We start from the raw sequence: 18,582 nt of genomic DNA, 5'->3' as shown, positions 1-18,582 counted from the left end.
TCTTCCTCCTCTTCTTCCTCCCTTATTCACCTTCTCCTACTCCCCACCTCTCCCATCTCCTTTCCACCTCCTCCTCTTCTTCCTCCCTTATTCACCTTCTCCTACTCCCCACCTCTTCCATCTCCTTTCCTCCTCCTCTTCCTCCCTTATCCACCTCCTACTCCCCACCTCTCCCATTTCCTTTCCACCTCCTCCTCCTCTTCCTCCCTTATCCACCTTCTCCTACTTCCCACCTCTTCCATCTCCTTTCCTCCTCCTCCTCCTCTTCCTCCCTTATCCACCTTCTCCTACTCCCCACCACTTCCATCTCCTTTCCACCTCCTCCTCCTCCTCTTCCTCCCTTATCCACCTTCTCCTACCCCCCACCTCTCCCATCTCCTTTCCACCTCCTCCTCCTCCTCTTCTTCCTCCCTTATCCACCTTCTCCTACTCCCCACCTCTCCCATCTCCTTTCCACCTCCTCCTCCTCTTCCTCCCTTATCCACCTTCTCCCACTCCCCACCTCTCCCATCTCCTTTCCACCTCCTCCTCTTCCTCCTCCTCCCCCCTTCTTTGTTTTGGTCAGGGCTGAATATGTTGGTAACCCCTGACAGTTTCTGTCATCCTGTGCTGCAGTGAGATGGTGTTCTCATCAGAATGCTTCTGTTTCTGGATGGTTAAGAGTGTTAGTTAGTGTGTAGACTAGTGCAGTACTGTGTGCATACATACATACATACATACATACATACATACATACATACATACATACATACATACATACATACATACATACATACATACACACATACACACATATATACATATATACATACATACATACATACATACATACATACATACATACATACATACATACACACATATATACACACATATATACATACATACATACATACATACATACATACATACATACATACATACATACATACATACATACAGTGCCTTCAGAAAGTATTCAGACTCATTGACTTTTTCCACATTTTGTTACGTTACAGCCTTTTTCTAGAATTGATTAAATAAATAAAATGTTCAGCACACAATACCCCATAAATGACAAAGCGAATAAACAGGTTTTTAGAAATTTTGGCAAATGTATTAAAAATGAAAAACAGAAATTCCTTATTTACATTAGTATTCAGACCCTTTGCTATTAGACTCAAAATGGATCATAGGTGCATCCTGTTTCCATTGATCATCCTTGAGATGTTTCTACAACTTGATTGGAGTCCACCTGTGGTAAATTCAATTGATTGGACATGATTTGGAAAGGCACACACCTGTCTCTATAAGGTCCCACAGTTGACAGTGCATGTCAGAGCAAAAACCAAGCCATGAGGTCGAAGGAATTGTCCGTAGAGCTCTGACATAGGATTGTGTCAAGGCACAGATCTGGGGAAGGGTACCAAAACATTTCTGCAGCATTGAAGGTCCCCAAGAACACAGTGGCCTCCATCATTCTTAAATGGAAGAAGTTTGGAACCACCAAGACTCTTCCTAGAGCTGGCCGCCTGGCCAAACTGAGCAATGGATGAGAAGGGCCTTGGTCAGGGAGGAGCAAGAACCCAATGGTCACTCTTTTTATTTATTTTTGTTTTTTTACCCCTTTTTCTCCCCAATTTCATGTTTTCCAATTGGTAGTTACATTCTTGTCCCATCGCTGCAACTCCCGTACGGACTCAGGAGAGGCGAAGGTCGAGAGCCGTGCGTCCTCCGAAACACAACCCAACCAAGCCACACTGCTTCTTGACACAATGCCCACTTAACCCGGAAGCCAGCCGCACCAATGGGGAGGAGGAAATACTGTACACCTGGTGACCGTGTCAGTGTGCTCTGCACCCGGCCCGCCACCGGGGTCGCTAGTGTGTGATGGGACAAGGACATCCCTGCTGGCCTAACCCGGACGACGCTGGGCCAATTGTTCGCCACGCCATGGGTCTCCCGGTCACGACCGGCTGCGACAGAGCCTGGACTCTAATCCAGAACCCGATGGTCACTCTGACAGAGCTCTACAGGTCCTCTGTGGAGATGGGAGAACCTTCCAGAAGGACAACCATCTCTGCAACACTCCACCAATCAGATCTTTATGGTAGAGTGACCAGACAGAAGCCACTCCTCAGTAAAAGGCACAGGAGTTTGCCAAAAAGCACCTAAAGGACTCTCAGACCATGAGAAACAAGATTCTCTGGTCTGATGAAACCAAGATTGAACTCTTTGGCCTGAATACCAAGCGTCACGTCTGGAGGAGACCTGGCACCATCCCTACGGTGAAGAATGGTGGTGGCAGCATCATGCTGTGGGGATGTTTTTCAGCGGCAGATGAACAGAGCAAAGTTCAGAGAGATCCTTGATGAAAACCTGCTCCAGAGCGCCCAGGACCTCAGACTGGGGTGAAGGTTCACCTTCCAACAGGACAACGACGCTAAGCACACAGCCAAGACAATGCAGGAGGGGCTTAGTGACACTGCTCGAGCTTGTCCTTGAGTGGCCCAGCCAGAGCCCAGACTTAAATCCATCTCTGGAGAGACCTGAAAATAGCTGTTTAGCGACAGTCCCCATCCAACCTGACAGAGCTTGAGAGGATCTGCAGAGAAGAATGGGAGAAACTCCCCAAATACTGGTGTGCCAAGCTTGTAGCATCATACCTAAGAAGACTCGAGGCTGTAATTGGTGCCAAAGGTGCTTCAACAAAGTACTGAGTGAAGGGTCTGAAGACTCATGTAAATGTGATATTTTAAGTTCTTTATTTTTTATAAAATCTGCCCAAAATTCTAAAAACCTGTTTTTGCATTGTCATTATGGGGTATTGTGTGTAGATTGAAGTGGGAAAAAAACTATTTAATACATTTTATAATAAGGCTGTAACGTCACAAACTGTGGAAAAAGTTAAGAAGTCTGAATACTTTCTCAATGCACAATGCACTGTATATTAGGGCTGGGCGATATGGCAAATAAATGATCACAATATATATATATATTTTCATTCGATAACGATAATTAGCACTATATTAATCAAATAATGTTTAAAATGGTCATTTCTGCTTCAGACTCAAGCCTGCCTGAACAAACCCAAGACTTTACTGTTTCATATTTATTGTCAGAAGTAGAAGAACTCACAAATAACATTAACTCCATTTCTTTTAAAGCTATAAACCTTTACAAGTTATGAACAAGAAGTAAAAAATAAAAAATAGTGCAAGTCAATATGCATTAGAACTGTTAGACTAATGGTACATCACAGTTGAAGTTGGGGTAGTTGTTTATAACTGTTAGACTAATGGTACATCACAGTTGAATTTGGGGTAGTTGTTTATAACTGTTAGACTAAGGGTACATCACAGTTGAAGTTGAGGTAGTTGTTGACTTACAAGTTACAAGCCAGAAAGACAAGTCTGTCTCCGGTCTCTGGCTTTAAAGCTGTCCTATGGCAGGTCACTATGTTTCCACCTGTGCTAAAAACCCGCTCTGAGGGGGAGCTGGTGGCAGGAATGCACAGCGCTTTACCAGGTGGCTGACTTTGGGAAAGTGTTCTGATTGGTTTCACTGTCAGCATCAGGAGACTGAAGGTAGCAGCTGAGTTCCTTGTCTACCAGCTGGATTTCAGTAAGACCTGTGGTGGTGGAACACGGCTTTTTGAAAAAACTGCCCAGTGACTTTCTCTTTTTATCTGTCAGTTGTGGTGAAGTAGCAACAACGTCTCCCTGTGCTGGGCTTGGGTTTTATGTCCATCATTGACCATCCCTGAGACAGCTCTTGCTTTTACGTGGCCCACCTTCTCCTCTTTGACCAACGAGGCTATGTCCAGGAGGTCATCTGTGGCTAGGTCATCCTATTTCTCATTCAGATAGTCCATGACTACCGTTTTGATGGTTTGGCTGAGCTCTGTTTCACCATCAGGTTTCATGACCTCTGTATTGAACAGGTGTAGTATTGGCTTCAGGTAAGACACAGTGACATAAGACTCACCAGACAGAGCATCTGTGATTTCTAGTAGTGGGGTCAATGCCTGGTTGATGGACTCAAGAACATCTATATCAGTATAGGTGGGAGCTAAGTGCCAGGTCTTCTTGTCTCTGGACAAGACATGTGAAATGTCTTTCTCCTGCTCCAGTACTCTTTGCACCATGTTTTGACGTGATCCCCAGCTGGTAGGTGACTGTCACCAACTTGTGCTGGGGTAGGTTGTGTTCTTTTAGAGCAACTGCCAGGTCTCTCTTCTTTTTCCACCAATAGGAAAAGGCACCTACCACTTTCTTACACACTCCAATTGCTCAATCCACCCGTTTGTCTCTACCCACTCTCTCTAAGAGAAATTGCTAAAATGTTACAATCACAATAATCCCTTTAGTTATGTACAAATGTAATATTTAACTTAATCAGTTGATTTAAAAAAATGCACATTTAGTTTCAGCTAACCAATCACTTCAATATACACAATTGACAAGGTTACTTACCAATGGCCAAGTGCAGACGATGTCCAAAACATTGCAGTCGGGTCCATTTGTTGATTTGAGCAGCCTTCACCACGTTCGCACCACTATCTGTTGTAATGCAGACCTGTCTATCTTGACTGAGTCCCCAGGAGGAGAGAGAGTCAATGAGCCCCTCTGCTATAGCTTCACCCGTGTGGTTGTTGGGAAAGTATGATGTTTGAAGGCATTTATTTAGAAGATTCCAGTCTTTGTCAATATAGTGGATAGTGAGGCTCTGACGTGCGACTAGAACACAGATCAGTAGTAGTAGCAACATACATCAAATCTGTCTTGAGCTGTTCCTCAACTTTTTCCCTACACTCGGCGTGGAGTTTAGGTAGTGCGGTGAGAGAAATGTTTGTGGCCAGGGAGCATGTTCCTGGGGTCAGTTAAATTGATAAGCCTCTTGAAACCTTCCTTTTCGATTGTCCTAATTGGTTGCATGTCCTTAGCAATGCTGACTTAGAATTCCTCACAATCAAATGCCGACTGCATTATCTACCAAGAGAATTCTCTTCGATTATAATCACAGTCATGTATATCCCCCCCAAGCAGACACATCGACAGCCCTGAAAGAACTTCATTGGACTCTATGTAAACTGGAAACCATATCCTGAGGCTGCATTTATTGTAGCTGGGGATTTTAAAAAGGCTAATCTGAAAACAAGGCTCCCTAAATGTTATCAGCATATCGAATGCGTGACCCGGGCTGGTAAAACCCTGGATCATTGTTACTCTAACTTCTGCGATGCATACAAAGCCCTCCACCGCCCTCCTTTCGGAAAATCTGACCACAACTCCATTTTGTTGCTCCCAGCCTATAGATAGAAACTAAAACAGGAAACACCTGCCCTCAGGTCTGTTCAACGCTGGTCCGACCAATCTGATTCCATGCTTCAAGATTGCTTCGATCACGTGGACTGGGATATGTTCCGCATAACGTCGGACAACAACATTGATGAATACGCTGATTCGGTGAGCGAGTTTATTAGCAAGTGCATTGGTGATGTTGTACCCACAGCGTCTATTAAAACATTCCCCAACCAGAAACCGTGGATTGATGGCAGCATTTGCGCAAAACTGAAAGCGCGAACCACTGCTTTTAATCAGGGCAAGGTGACCGAAAACATGACCGAATATAAACAGTGTAGCTATTCCCTCCGCAAGGCAATCAAACAAGCTAAGCGTCAGTATAGAGACAAAGTGGAGTCGCAATTCAACGGCTCAGACACGAGAGGTATGTGGCAGGGTCTACAGTCAATCACGGACTACAAAAGAAAAACCAGCCCCGTCGCGGACCATGATGTCTTTCTCCCAGACAGACTAAACAACTTCTTTGCTCGCTTTGAGGACAATACAGTGCCACTGACACGGCCCGCTACCGAACCTGCGGGCTCTCCTTCACTGCAGCCAACGTGAGTAAAACATTCATTTAAACGTGTTAACCCTCGCAAGGCTGCCGGCCCAGACGGCATCCCCGGCCGCGCCCTCAGAGCATGCTGGTGTGTTTACGGACATATTCAACCAATTCTTATCCCAGTCTGCTGTTCCCACATGCTTCAAGAGGACCACCATTGTTCCTGTTCCCAAGAAAGCTAAGGTAACTGAGATAAACAACTATCGCCCTGTAGCACTCACTTCCATCATCATGAAGTGCTTTGAGAGACTAGTCAAGGACCATATCACCTCCACCCTACCTGACACCCTAGACCCACTCCAATTTACTTACCGCCCCAATAGGTCCACTGACGACACAACCACACTGCACACTGCCCTAACCCATCTGGACAAGAGGAATACCTATGTAAGAATGCTGTTCATCGATTACAGCTCAGCATTTAACACCATAGTACCCTCCAAACTCGTCATTAAGCTCGAGACCCTAGGTCTTAACCCCGCCCTGTGCAACTGGGTCCTGGACTTCCTGATGGGCCGCCCCCAGGTGGTGAGGGTAGGTAACAACATCTCCACCCTGCTGATAGTCAACACTGGGGCCCCACAAGGGTGCGTTCTCAGCCCTCTCCTGTACTCCCTGTTCACCCATGACTGCGTGGCCATGCATGCCTCCAACTCAATCATCAAGTTTGCAGATGACACTACAGTGGTAGGCTTCATTACCAACAACGACGAGACGGCCTACAGGGAGGAGGTGAGGGCCCTCGGAGTGTGGTGTCAGGAAAATAACCTCTCACTCAATGTCAACAAAACAAAGGAGATGATCGTGGACTTCAGGAAATAGCAGAGGGAGCACCCCCCTATCCACATTGACGGGACAGTAGTGGAGAGGGTGGAAAGTTTTAAGTTCGTCGGCGTACACATCACGGACAAACTGAAATGGTCCACCCACACAGACAGCGTGGTGAAGAAGGCGCAACAGCACCTCTTCAACCTCAGGAGGCTGAAGAAATTCGGCTTGTCACCAAAACCACTCACAAACTTTTACAGATTGACAATCGAGAGCATCCTGTCGGGCTGTATCACCGCCTGGTACGGCAACTGCTCCGCCCACAACCGTAAGGCTCTCCAGAGGGTAGTGAAGTCTGCACAACGCATCACCGGGGGCAAACTACCTGCCCTCCAGGACACCTACACCACCCGATGTCACAGGAAGGCCGAAAAGATCATCAAGGACAACAACCACCCAAGCCACTGCCTGTTCACACCGCTACCATCCAGAAGGCGAGGTCAGTACAGGTGCGTCAAAGCTGGGACAGAGAGATTGAAAAACAGCTTCTATCTCAAGGCCATCAAGCTGTTAAACAGCCATCACTAACATTGAGTGGCTGCTGCCAACATACTGACTCAACTCTAGCCACTTTAATAATGGAAAAGTGTATGTAAAAAATGTGTCACTAGCCACTTTTAACAATGCCACTAATGTTTACATACCCTACATTACTCATCTCATATGTATATACTGTACTCTGTACCATCTACTGCATCTTGCCATCTTGATGTAATAAATGTGTCACTAGCCACTTTAACCTCTTACATCTAGACGTTCCGCTAGCGGAACACCTGCTCCAATATCCAATGATAGCCGTGGCGCAAATGACAAATTCCTCAAAAATACAAAAACTTCAATTTTTCAAACATATGACTATTTCACAGCATTTTAAAGACAAGACTCTCCTTTATCTAACCACACTGTCCGATTTCAAAAAGGCTTTACAGCGAAAGCAAAACATTAGATTATGTCAGCAGAGTACCAAGCCAGAAATAATCAGACACCCATTTTTCAAGCTAGCATATAATGTCACAAAAACCCAGAAGACAGCTAAATGCAGCACTAACCTTTGATGATCTTCATCAGATGACACACCTAGGACATTATGTTATACAATACATGCATGTTTTGTTCAATGAAGTTCATATTTATATAAAAAAACAGCTTTTTACATTAGCATGTGACGTTCAGAACTAGCATACCCCCCGCAAACTTCCGGGAAATTTGCTAACAATTTACTAAATTACTCACGATAAACGTTCACAAAAAGCATAACAATTATTTTAAGAATTATAGATACAGAACTCCTCTATGCACTCGATATGTCCGATTTTAAAATAGCTTTTTGGTGAAAGCACATTTTGCAATATTCTAAGTACATAGCCCAGCCATCACGGGCTAGTTATTTAGACACCCGGCAAGTTTAGCCTTCACCAATATCAGATTTACTATTATAAAAGTTTGATTACCTTTTGTTGTCTTCGTCAGAATGCACTCCCAGGACTGCTACTTCAATAACAAATGTTGGTTTGGTCCAAAATAATCCATCGTTATATCGGAATAGCGGCGTTTTGTTCGTGCGTCCCAGACACTATCCGAAATGGTAAATCAGGGTCGTGCGCATGGCGCAATTCGTGACAAAAAATGTCTAAATATTCCATTACCGTACTTCGAAGCATGTCAACCGCTGTTTAAAATCCATTTTTATGCAATTTATCTCGTAAAAAAGCGATAATATTCCGACCGGGAATCTCCTTTTCGGCAAACAGAGGAAAAATCACAAAGACGGGGGCGGCCAGGGCACGCGCCTAATGCCCACAGTCCCTTGATCGGCCACTTGAGAAAGGCGATAATGTGTTTCAGCCTGGGGCTGGGATGATGACATTCTGTTTTTTCCCGGGCTCTGAGCGCCCATGGAAGACGTAGGAAGTGTCACGTTAGAGCAGAGATCCTTTGTAAAAGATAGAGATGGCAAAGAAGTTCAAGAAATGGTCAGACAGGCCACTTCCTGTAAAGGAATCTCTCAGGTTTTGACCTGCCATTTGAGTTCTGTTATACTCACAGACACCATTCAAACAGTTTTAGAAACTTTGGAGTGTTTTCTATCCAAAGCCAATAATTATATGCATATTCTAGTTACTGGGCAGGAGTAGTAACCAGATTAAATCGGGTACGTTTTTTATCCAGCCGTGAAAATACTGCCCCCTAGCCATAACAGGTTAAACAATGCCACTTTATATAACGTTTACATACCCTACATTACTCATCTCATATGTATATACTGTACTCTATACCATCTACTGCATCTTGCCTATGCTGTTCGGCCATCACTCATTCATATATTTTTATGTACATATTCTTATTCATTCCTTTACACTTGTGTGTATAAGGTAGTTGTTGTGAAATTGTTAGGTTAGATTACTTGTTAGATATTACTGCATGGTCGGAACTAGAAGCACAAGCATTTCGCTACACTCGCATTAACATCTGCTAACCATGTGTATGTGACAAATAAAATTTGATTTGATTTTGATGCAATGCATAATAGCATTTGTGATGCCTTTGTGTCTTTTCGATGTTTGCTCGTAGGGCATAAACGCTGTCAGTGTTGACTGCTTCGGGCGAACATCCCTAGATTGGCTGGTGCTTGAAGGGCGTTTATCAGTACCGTGGAGCAAACTCAAACTTTCTGCATGTTCCAAAGAGTGATTTTTCTTCAGATGGTGAAAAAGGTTTGTCGTATTACCAGACTTGGTACACACCTGTCTACGGCACAATATGCACCGAACATTGCTCTGCTCTTTGTCGGACTTCAAAAAGCCAAACCACTTCCAAATAACTGAATCAGTTGAACCCTTTTTATCAGTCATTTCTTGGTTGGAAGCTGCTCTTTCTCCATGGCTGTCACTGCCACTGTGTTCGTGGTTAATAGTGGCTACTCCATCACCCGAGGTGCTAAGTGGTTTTTAATGGGCGTATACCTCTCCACGTGCATATTGTCACTTCTCCACACGTTCCTGCTGCGTCAGAGAGGTGAAATGGACTGCTGTACCTAATTGTTCTATATCGACATTATCGAAAATGAATCTAATCCTTTTTATATTGTTGTTGAGGGAAGTAATTACCTCGATAATTATTGATATTGATTTATCGCCCAGCCCTACTGTATATGATAATGTATTTTTCTCTAGGATGGTGTTAACCGTGTGTGTTGTGTTGAAGGAGCCTGGAGGATGTAGTGTACGCCCTGAGGGACGAGGTACAGGAGCTCCAACAGGTGAATGTCCCCTCTGTGTCCCCGTTATGACAACTCATTACGGCATGCGACACTTGACATTACACTGTTATGACGGATTAAGTAGTAAAACTACCAAACAAATGCTTTGTGGCATATTAAGCTGACCTTTGACCCCTCAACAGGACAATAAGAAGATGAAGAGGTCGCTGGAGGAGGAGCAGAGGGCACGGAAAGATCTGGATAAGGTTGTCCGGAGGGTGTTACAGAGTATGAATAATCACACCTGGGACGAGACTAACTTATGATGTGTGTGCAGATATGATTGCGTGCAGATACATGGTTGTGTGTGTGTGTGTTGAGCTAGGGCCCTGAGTTTTTTCCAGTCAGGTCATGTGGCTAGGAAAAACTCCTGGCCCCACCTATAATAATGAGGAATGTCTTTGGATCCATCCGTGAACGAACATGGACCTGGAGTGGCGCCTAGCGGTAAAGAGTGTCTGGCCAGTAACCGAAAGGTTGCTGATTTGAATCCCTGAGCCGTTCTGCTCTTGAGCAAGGCAGTTAACCCCCAACAACAACTGCTTCCTGGGCTCAGATGACGTGGACGTGGATTAAGGCAGCTCCCTGCACCTCTCTGATTCATAGGGGTTAGGTTAAATGTGGAAGACACATTTCAGTTGTACAACTGACTAGGTGCTGTATCCCTCCCCCCTCTCTCCCTCCCTCCCTCCCTCCCCCCTCCCTCCCTCCCTCCCTCCCTCCCTGTTTATAAATGCAATACAGCTCTAATGATATTGTACAAAACAACTCATCATTTCACCTCTTCTCTACTGTTACTCATTACTATGAAATCCACCCATTTGGATGTATTGCCATTGTGTAATGTGTTGTGGTCTTCTGTGTAAGGCCTGGACCCCTGGCAGCCTGCCTATTGGTTAAACCTTGTGTTGTCACTGACCGGTGGGTCAGAAGGGATTTGTACAGAAATGGACTGGCTGGTATTGGTACTGACTGGTATTGGTACTGACTGGTATTGGTACGGTATTGATTGGTACTGACTGGTATTGGTACTGACTGGTATTGGGTACGGTATTGATTGGTACTGACTGGTATTGGTACTGACTGGTATTGGGTACGGTATTGATTGGTACTGACTGGTATTGATTGGTACTGAATGGTATTGATTGGTACTGACTGGTATTGGTATGGTATTGATTGGTACTGACTGGTTTTGGTACTGACTGGTATTGGTACTGACTGGTATTGGTATGGTATTGATTGGTACTGACTGGTTTTGGTACTGACTGGTATTGGTATGGTATTAATTGGTACTGACTGGTTTTTGTACTGACTGGTATTGGGTACGGTATTGATTGGTACTGACTGGTATTGGTACTGACTGGTATTGGTACTGACTGGTATTGGTACGGCATTGATTGGTACTGACTGGTTTTGGGACTGACTGGTATTGGTACTGACTGGTATTGGTACTGACTGGTTTTGGTACTGACTGGTATTGGTATGGTATTGATTGGTACTGACTGGTTTTGGTACTGACTGGTATTTGTACTGACTGGTATTGGTACGGTATTGATTGGTACTGACTGGTATTGGTACTGACTGGTATTGGTATGGTATTGATTGGTACTGACTGGTTTTGGTACTGACTGGTATTGGTACGGTATTGATTGGTACTGACTGGTATTGGTACTGACTGGTATTGGTACGGTATTGATTGGCACTGACTGGTATTGGTACTGACTGGTATTGGTACGGTATTGATTGGTACTGACTGGTATTGGTACTGACTGGTATTGATTGGTACTGACTGGTATTGGTACTGACTGGTATTGATTGGTACTGACTGGTTTTGGTACTGACTGGTATTGGTACGGTATTGATTGGTACTGACTGGTATTGGTACGGTATTGATTGGTACTGACTGGTATTGGTACTGACTGGTATTGGTACGGCATTGATTGGTACTGACTGGTTTTGGTACACTTTGATGTAAATATGAGCACTGCTGAGGAATGTGCCTTTGAAGAAATAAATGTGTTTTAAAGAGAGCAACTCCAACCCTCATGCTTGTACTGCAGGAAGACTCTGAAAGGGATGATGATGATGATGATGATGATGATGATGATGATGACTTTTCCAGGTGCTCAAAGCTCTTTACATTCACAACTCATCCACCACTGATGTACAACACCCACCTAGGTGATGCCATGGTATCCATTTTGCAGCAGAAAGCTCACCACACATCAGTTACTATGTCTATCTGTCTCTGTATGTCTCTGTATGTCTCTCTATCTGTCTCTGTATGTCTCTCTATCTGTCTCTGTATGTCTATCTGTCTCTGTATGTCTCTGTTTCTGTATGTCTCTCTGTCTGTTTCTGTATGTCTCTCTATGACTCTGTCTCTGTATGTCTCTCTGTCTGTTTCTGTATGTCTCTCTATGACTCTGTCTCTGTATGTCTCTCTATCTGTCTCTGTATGTCTATCTGTCTCTGTATGTCTCTGTTTCTGTATGTCTCTCTGTCTGTTTCTGTATGTCTCTCTATGACTCTGTCTCTGTATGTCTCTCTGTCTGTTTCTGTATGTCTCTCTATGACTCTGTCTCTGTATGTCTCTCTGTCTGTTTCTGTATGTCTATCTGTCTCTGTATGTCTCTGTCTCTGTATGTCTCTCTGTCTGTCTCTGTATGTCTCTCTGTCTGTTTCTGTATGTCTCTCTATGACTCTGTCTCTGTATGTCTCTCTGTCTGTTTCTGTATGTCTCTCTATGACTCTGTCTCTGTATGTCTCTCTATCTGTCTCTGTATGTCTCTCTGTCTGTTTCTGTATGTCTCTCTGTCTGTTTCTGTATGTCTCTCTATGACTCTGTCTCTGTATGTCTCTCTATGACTCTGTTTCTGTATGTCTCTCTATGACTCTGTCTCTGTATGTCTCTCTATCTGTTTCTGTATGTCTCTCTATGACTCTGTCTCTGTATGTCTCTCTATCTGTTTCTGTATGTCTCTCTGTCTGTTTCTGTATGTCTCTCTATGACTCTGTCTCTGTATGTCTCTCTGTCTGTTTCTGTATGTCTCTCTATGACTCTGTCTCTGTATGTCTCTCTGTCTGTTTCTGTATGTCTCTCTATGACTCTGTCTCTGTATGTCTCTCTATCTGTCTCTGTATGTCTCTCTATCTGTCTCTGTATGTCTCTCTGTCTGTTTCTGTATGTCTCTCTATGACTCTGTCTCTGTATGTCCCTGTATGTCTCTCTAGGGGAGTACAGACTGGGTGCTAGTGGAGTACAGACTGAGTACTAAGGGAGTACAGACTGGGTACTAGGGGAGTACAGACTGAGTACTAAGGGAGTACAGACTGGGTACTAGGGGAGTACAGACTGGGTGCTAGGGGAGTACAGACTGAATACTAAGGGAGTACAGACTGAGCACTAAGGGAGTACAGACTGAGTACTAAGGGAGTACAGACTGAGTACTAAGGGAGTACAGACTGGGTACTAGTGGAGTACAGACTGGGTACTAGGGGAGTACAGACTGAGTACTAAGGGAGTACAGACTGAGCACTAAGGGAGTACAGACTGAGCACTAAGGGAGTACAGACTGAGTACTAAGGGAGTACAGACAGTACTAAGGGAGTACAGACTGAGTACTAAGGGAGTACAGACTGGGTACTAGTGGAGTACAGACTGGGTACTAAGGGAGTACAGACTGAGTACTAAGGGTGTACAGACTGGGTGCTAGGGGAGTACAGACTGAGTACTAAGGGAGTACAGACTGGCTACTAGGGGAGTACAGACTGAGTACTAAGGGAGTACAGACTGAGTACTAAGGGAGTTCAGACTGAGTACTAAGGGAGTTCAGACTGGGTACTAAGGGAGTACAGACTGGGTACTAAGGGAGTACAGACTGAGTACTAAGGGAGTACAGACTGAGTACTAAGGGAGTTCAGACTGAGTACTAAGGGAGTTCAGACTGAGTACTAAGGGAGTTCAGACTGAGTACTAAGGGAGTACAGACTGGGTACTAGGGGAGTACAGACTGAGTACTAAGGGAGTTCAGACTGAGTACTAAGGGAGTACAGACTGAGTACTAAGGGAGTACAGACTGAGTACTAAGGGAGTACAGACTGGGTGCTTGGGGAGTACAGACTGGGTACTAGTGGAGTACAGACTGGGTACTAGGGGAGTACAGACTGAGTACTAGGGGAGTAGAGACGGTACTAGGGGAGTACAGACTGGGTACTAGGGGAGTACAGACTGGGTACTAAGGGAGTACGGACTGGGTACTAAGGGAGTACGGACTGGGTACTAAGGGAGTACAGACTGGGTACTAGGGGAGTACAGACTGGGTACTAGGGGAGTACAGACTGGGTACTAAGGGAGTACGGACTGGGTACTAGGGGAGTAGAGACTGGGTACTAGGGGAGTACAAACTGAGTTCTAAGGGAGTACAGACTGGGTACTAGGGGAGTTCAGACTGGATACTAGGGAGTACAGACTGGCTACTAGGGGAGTACAGACTGAGTACTAAGGGAGTACAGACTGGGTACTAAGGGAGTAGAGACTGGGTACTAGGGGAGTACAAACTGAGTTCTAAGGGAGTACAGACTGGGTACTAGGGGAGTACAGACTGGTCACTAGGGGAGTACAGACTGGTCACTAGGGGAGTACAGACTGGTCACTAGGGGAGTACAGACTGAGTACTAAGGGAGTACAGACTGGTCACTAGGGGAGTACGGACTGGGTACTAAGGGAGTACGGAGCGGGTACTAAGGGAGTACGGACCAGGTACTAAGGGAGTACGGACCGGGTACTAAGGGAGTACGGACTGAGCACTAAGGGAGTACAGACTGGGTACTAGGGGAGTACAGAATGGTCACTAGGGGAGTACAGACTGGTCACTAGGGGAGTACAGACTGGTCACTAGGGGAGTACAGACTGAGTACTATTGGAGTTCAGACTGAGTACTAAGGGAGTTCAGACTGAGTACTAAGGGAGTACAGGCTGGGTGCTAGGGGAGTAGAGACTGGGTACTAAGGGAGTAGAGACTGGCTACTAAGGGAGTACAGACTGGGTACTAAGGGAGTACGGACTGGGTACTGAGGGAGTATGGACTGAGTACTAAGGGAGTACGGACTGAGTACTAAGGGAGTACAGACTGGGTACTAAGGGAGTACGGACTGGGTACTGAGGGAGTATGGACTGAGTACAAAGGGAGTACGGACTGGTCACTAGGGGAGTACGGACTGGTCACTAGGGGAGTACGGACTGGGTACTAAGGGAGTACGGACTGGGTACTGAGGGAGTATGGACTGGGTACTAAGGGAGTACGGACTGGGTACTAAGGGAGTAAGGTCTGGGTACTAAGGGAGTACGGACTGGGTACTAAGGGAGTACGGACTGGGTACTAAGGGAGTGCAGGAGATGTGATCATGTTGTGTAGACTGTCTGTCTGCCTGGTTGAAAGGTAAGAGTGGCATTCTACAGGTACTTTTGAGGCAACATGATATGAAGGACTGGGAGCAGGCTGGTAACGATGATGATGATGATGATCCTTCCTCTCTTACCTGCCAAACGAATGAAGGTTGGTACACACACACACACACACACACACACACACACACACACACACACACACACACACACACGCAACAAGCCTATCAAAGCCCTTTGTGTGGTTGGACTCTCCTGTTTAGGTTTCTAAGGGAAAGGCTGTAATTCTGCTGGTGTCGCCTCAAAGGCTTTGATGTCATTTTATCGTCGTACCTCCATCACCTTGTTCCCTGATTGGCTGAAGTCATCCTTGGTCTTCTGTTCAATATTCCTGCATAAATACAAAGAAACACCCAGATCTAACACAGATTGATTCTAGCCAGGACTTACATGTTTTCTTTGTTTCTGTTTTATTAACAGTAGAAGAGACTGAAAAGGGTCATTCTTAGTCACGCTGTTTTAATTTGATCTGGAATACTCTCTCTTTCTCTTTTATCAATCTCCCTCTTTTTACTCAGAGAGAAAGTACCAGCCAGTGGCAGCTTCACAATGTGCTCTGCACTATTGTGGAGTTCTGTAAAAGCATCTCGCTCTCTCCTTCTTCCTTTTTCTCTCTTTTCAAATCCGTAAATCAATCAGCTGTGGACGCGCACACACAACACACACGCAACACACACACACACACACACACACTCTCCTCTGTGTCTATTAAACGGCCATTGATTATTTAGAGATTACAGGTATTGTGAAGACCTGAGCTGTCCTTTCTCTTCCTCTTCTCCTTTCTCTTCCTCTCTTTCGACGGTCTGTCATTTATTTTTAGTCCTTACAATATACACACACCAGAAAGAATGAAAGAGAGAGAAGAAGTGAAGGATGAATTGATGGATGGAAGGATAAGATAACACACTGTATTTCCCTTTAAAGATGTGTTATTGTACCGGACACTGTCTTCTCTTCTTAGTCACTTCTGTTCTGTGTGTTCTAGTCTGAAAGCCCATCCACGTGCTCCCTTTGTCAGGGAAAGCAATAAGGCTCCATTGAATGGCTCTGAATGGGGCCTGCCATCCTTAGAGGCCGCGGCCGGTCCACCTCTATTCTTTAGCCTCCTATCTAATTGGAGCTGAAATGAAATGGAGGTTTCTTATGAAACTAGTCTTTGTTTGGTCGGCAGTGCTGGTAATTCAGAAACAATAGGCAGGGAGGCCATTGATAATAACATATGCAGTCTGCTGGAGACAGAGAGAGGCAGAGAAGGCAGTAGAACACCGGTGGAGCGTATATGAGAATGGGGAGAGAAGAAGAGAGATGGGAGAGAAGAGATGATAGGAGGAGGGATATGAAAGACGGGGACAGCAGAGGTATAGCGAGTGAGTGGCTCTGGACAACAGCAGACAGTATCTCAGTCAGGAGTTGAGAGAACTAAAATATGATTGGATGATATGTAGTGTAGAGCAGACAGGGAGTGGGGAAGACAGTGTGTGACTTTGTTAAAGGAGTCAGGGCATAACAGAAGGACAGACTTACAGATTCGGAAGCTGCTGGCAGTATTATTTTCTCTCTCCTCTCTCTTTTCCATTTCTCTCCCCAGCTAAACTTTAGGTTTGAGTGAGCTCTGTGGCTGAGTGTATTCTGTCAGAACAGACACAGGGCTGAAGATAGAGATATAGAGCTGATAGAGCTGTTTCTCTCTGCTTTGGAAAGTTAAGAGAATCGCTCAATTCAAAAAGCTTCAGCCCTGACCGATGGGACTCTTCTGATGGGATACTTCTGAATGACGGGATACTTCTGAATGACGGGATACTTCTGATGGGATACTTCCCTCACTGAGAATATCAGGTGGAATTAAATCTGAAAAATATATTTTGATTGAAATGGGAGCGGAGCAAAGGGAGCGGAGCATTCAGTCTGCAGGTACGGTATGTCTTTTCTCTTCCCATGGGGAATTTAGTGTTCCCTGCCTGTGATTGTGCTTTCAGTTTGTTGGATGTGCATATTTTAAACTCAGGGGAGTTAGAGAGAATATTCATTTGACCTATTCTCAATGGATGGACAGAAGAAAGTGTTGTTGAACGTGTTATGCAGCTGAAAGAAAGAGAGACCCCAGTGACTACCTTTCATTACTAGAGAAGAGGAGGAGAGGAGAGAAGTAGAGAAGAGAGAAGATGAGGAGAGACAAGAGGAAAGAGGAGAGGAGAAGAGAGAAAAGGAAGGAAGAGAGGGGAGAGGAGAGGAGGAGAGAAGAGGGAGTGAACATTGTATCGTGGTCCAGAAGAAAGCATCTCTAAGAGTTCTATGTGTGAGTGAGATGTGAGTCTTCTGAGTACGTCTTTAAACAGCCATAAGACACTCCATGTGCATGTTGGAGTTAGAGGAAATGTGAACTAATGGCTATGATTAGGACTGGAGGAGGGTAGGCTGAAGCTGGAGTGCTATCTGAAGCCACTCATGTAGTAACGCTGATATCTTGGCACCAGATGGCAGTGTTGGTCAATAAATGAAATCCTTCTAGGAGTGTAGAATGAGTTGTAAATGCATGTTGTAAATTCTACCACTAGGTGGCAAACAAACATCCCAGTAGTGACTCCTCCCAGCAAAATGTGTGTGTGTGTTTATTTATTTGTATGCAGTTGAGTGAGTGTTGGCAGTAGCAGTAAGTAGGAATGGTTGGCAGGCTTGAAATTCTGTGTGTAACACAGTTAAACCCAATGTTTGTGTGTGTGGCACAGTTAAACCCAGTGTGTGTGTTTGTGCGTGGAAGCATGTGTGTGTGACAACGGTCTGCAGAAGTGGCTGGCACAGCGAGGCTGGTAATCAGGCAGTGGGAAAACAGGGTGGCAGCACTCCGAGACGTTGGATGGGAGATTATCCTAAAATGATCTCTAGAATTACTCCAACCCAGCCGGAGAGAGCGAGAGAGTCCACGGATGGGGATAGAAGGAGGGAGAGAGAGAGAGAGAGAGAGAGGTCTTGTCCACGGATGGGGATAGAAGGAGGACGTTGGACGGAGCAGTGGGTGTAATGAGTCTGACAGTGTTGGTACATTGGGTTAATGAACCATGTTAATCCAAATCAAACAGCCATAAGCAGCAGATTTGACTCCAAGCAGTGGAGATATGGTTAGAGGACTACCTATGGG

General features: G+C 45.1%; 1 protein-coding gene across 1 annotated transcript in view; it reads left to right on the top strand.

Annotated features, from left to right (window-relative positions):
• Positions 1-12,016, top strand: part of LOC106595682 (rho guanine nucleotide exchange factor 7) — a 79,642-nt gene extending 67,626 nt beyond the window's left edge. The window contains exons 18-19 of the mRNA XM_082969239.1: positions 9,922-9,976; positions 10,120-12,016. Coding sequence (XP_082825365.1) covers positions 9,922-9,976; positions 10,120-10,242 — 178 coding nt within the window. The 3' untranslated portion in view covers positions 10,243-12,016. The remainder of the gene's footprint in view (positions 1-9,921; positions 9,977-10,119) is intronic.
• Positions 12,017-18,582: the final 6,566 nt, after the last annotated feature.

This window comes from Salmo salar, chromosome 25, assembly GCF_965601325.2.
Source record: "Salmo salar chromosome 25, fSalSal1, whole genome shotgun sequence".
NCBI lineage: Eukaryota > Metazoa > Chordata > Actinopteri > Salmoniformes > Salmonidae > Salmo > Salmo salar.
The sequence above is the reverse complement of the archived record's forward strand: the minus strand, read 5'-3'. Positions and strand labels throughout refer to the sequence as shown.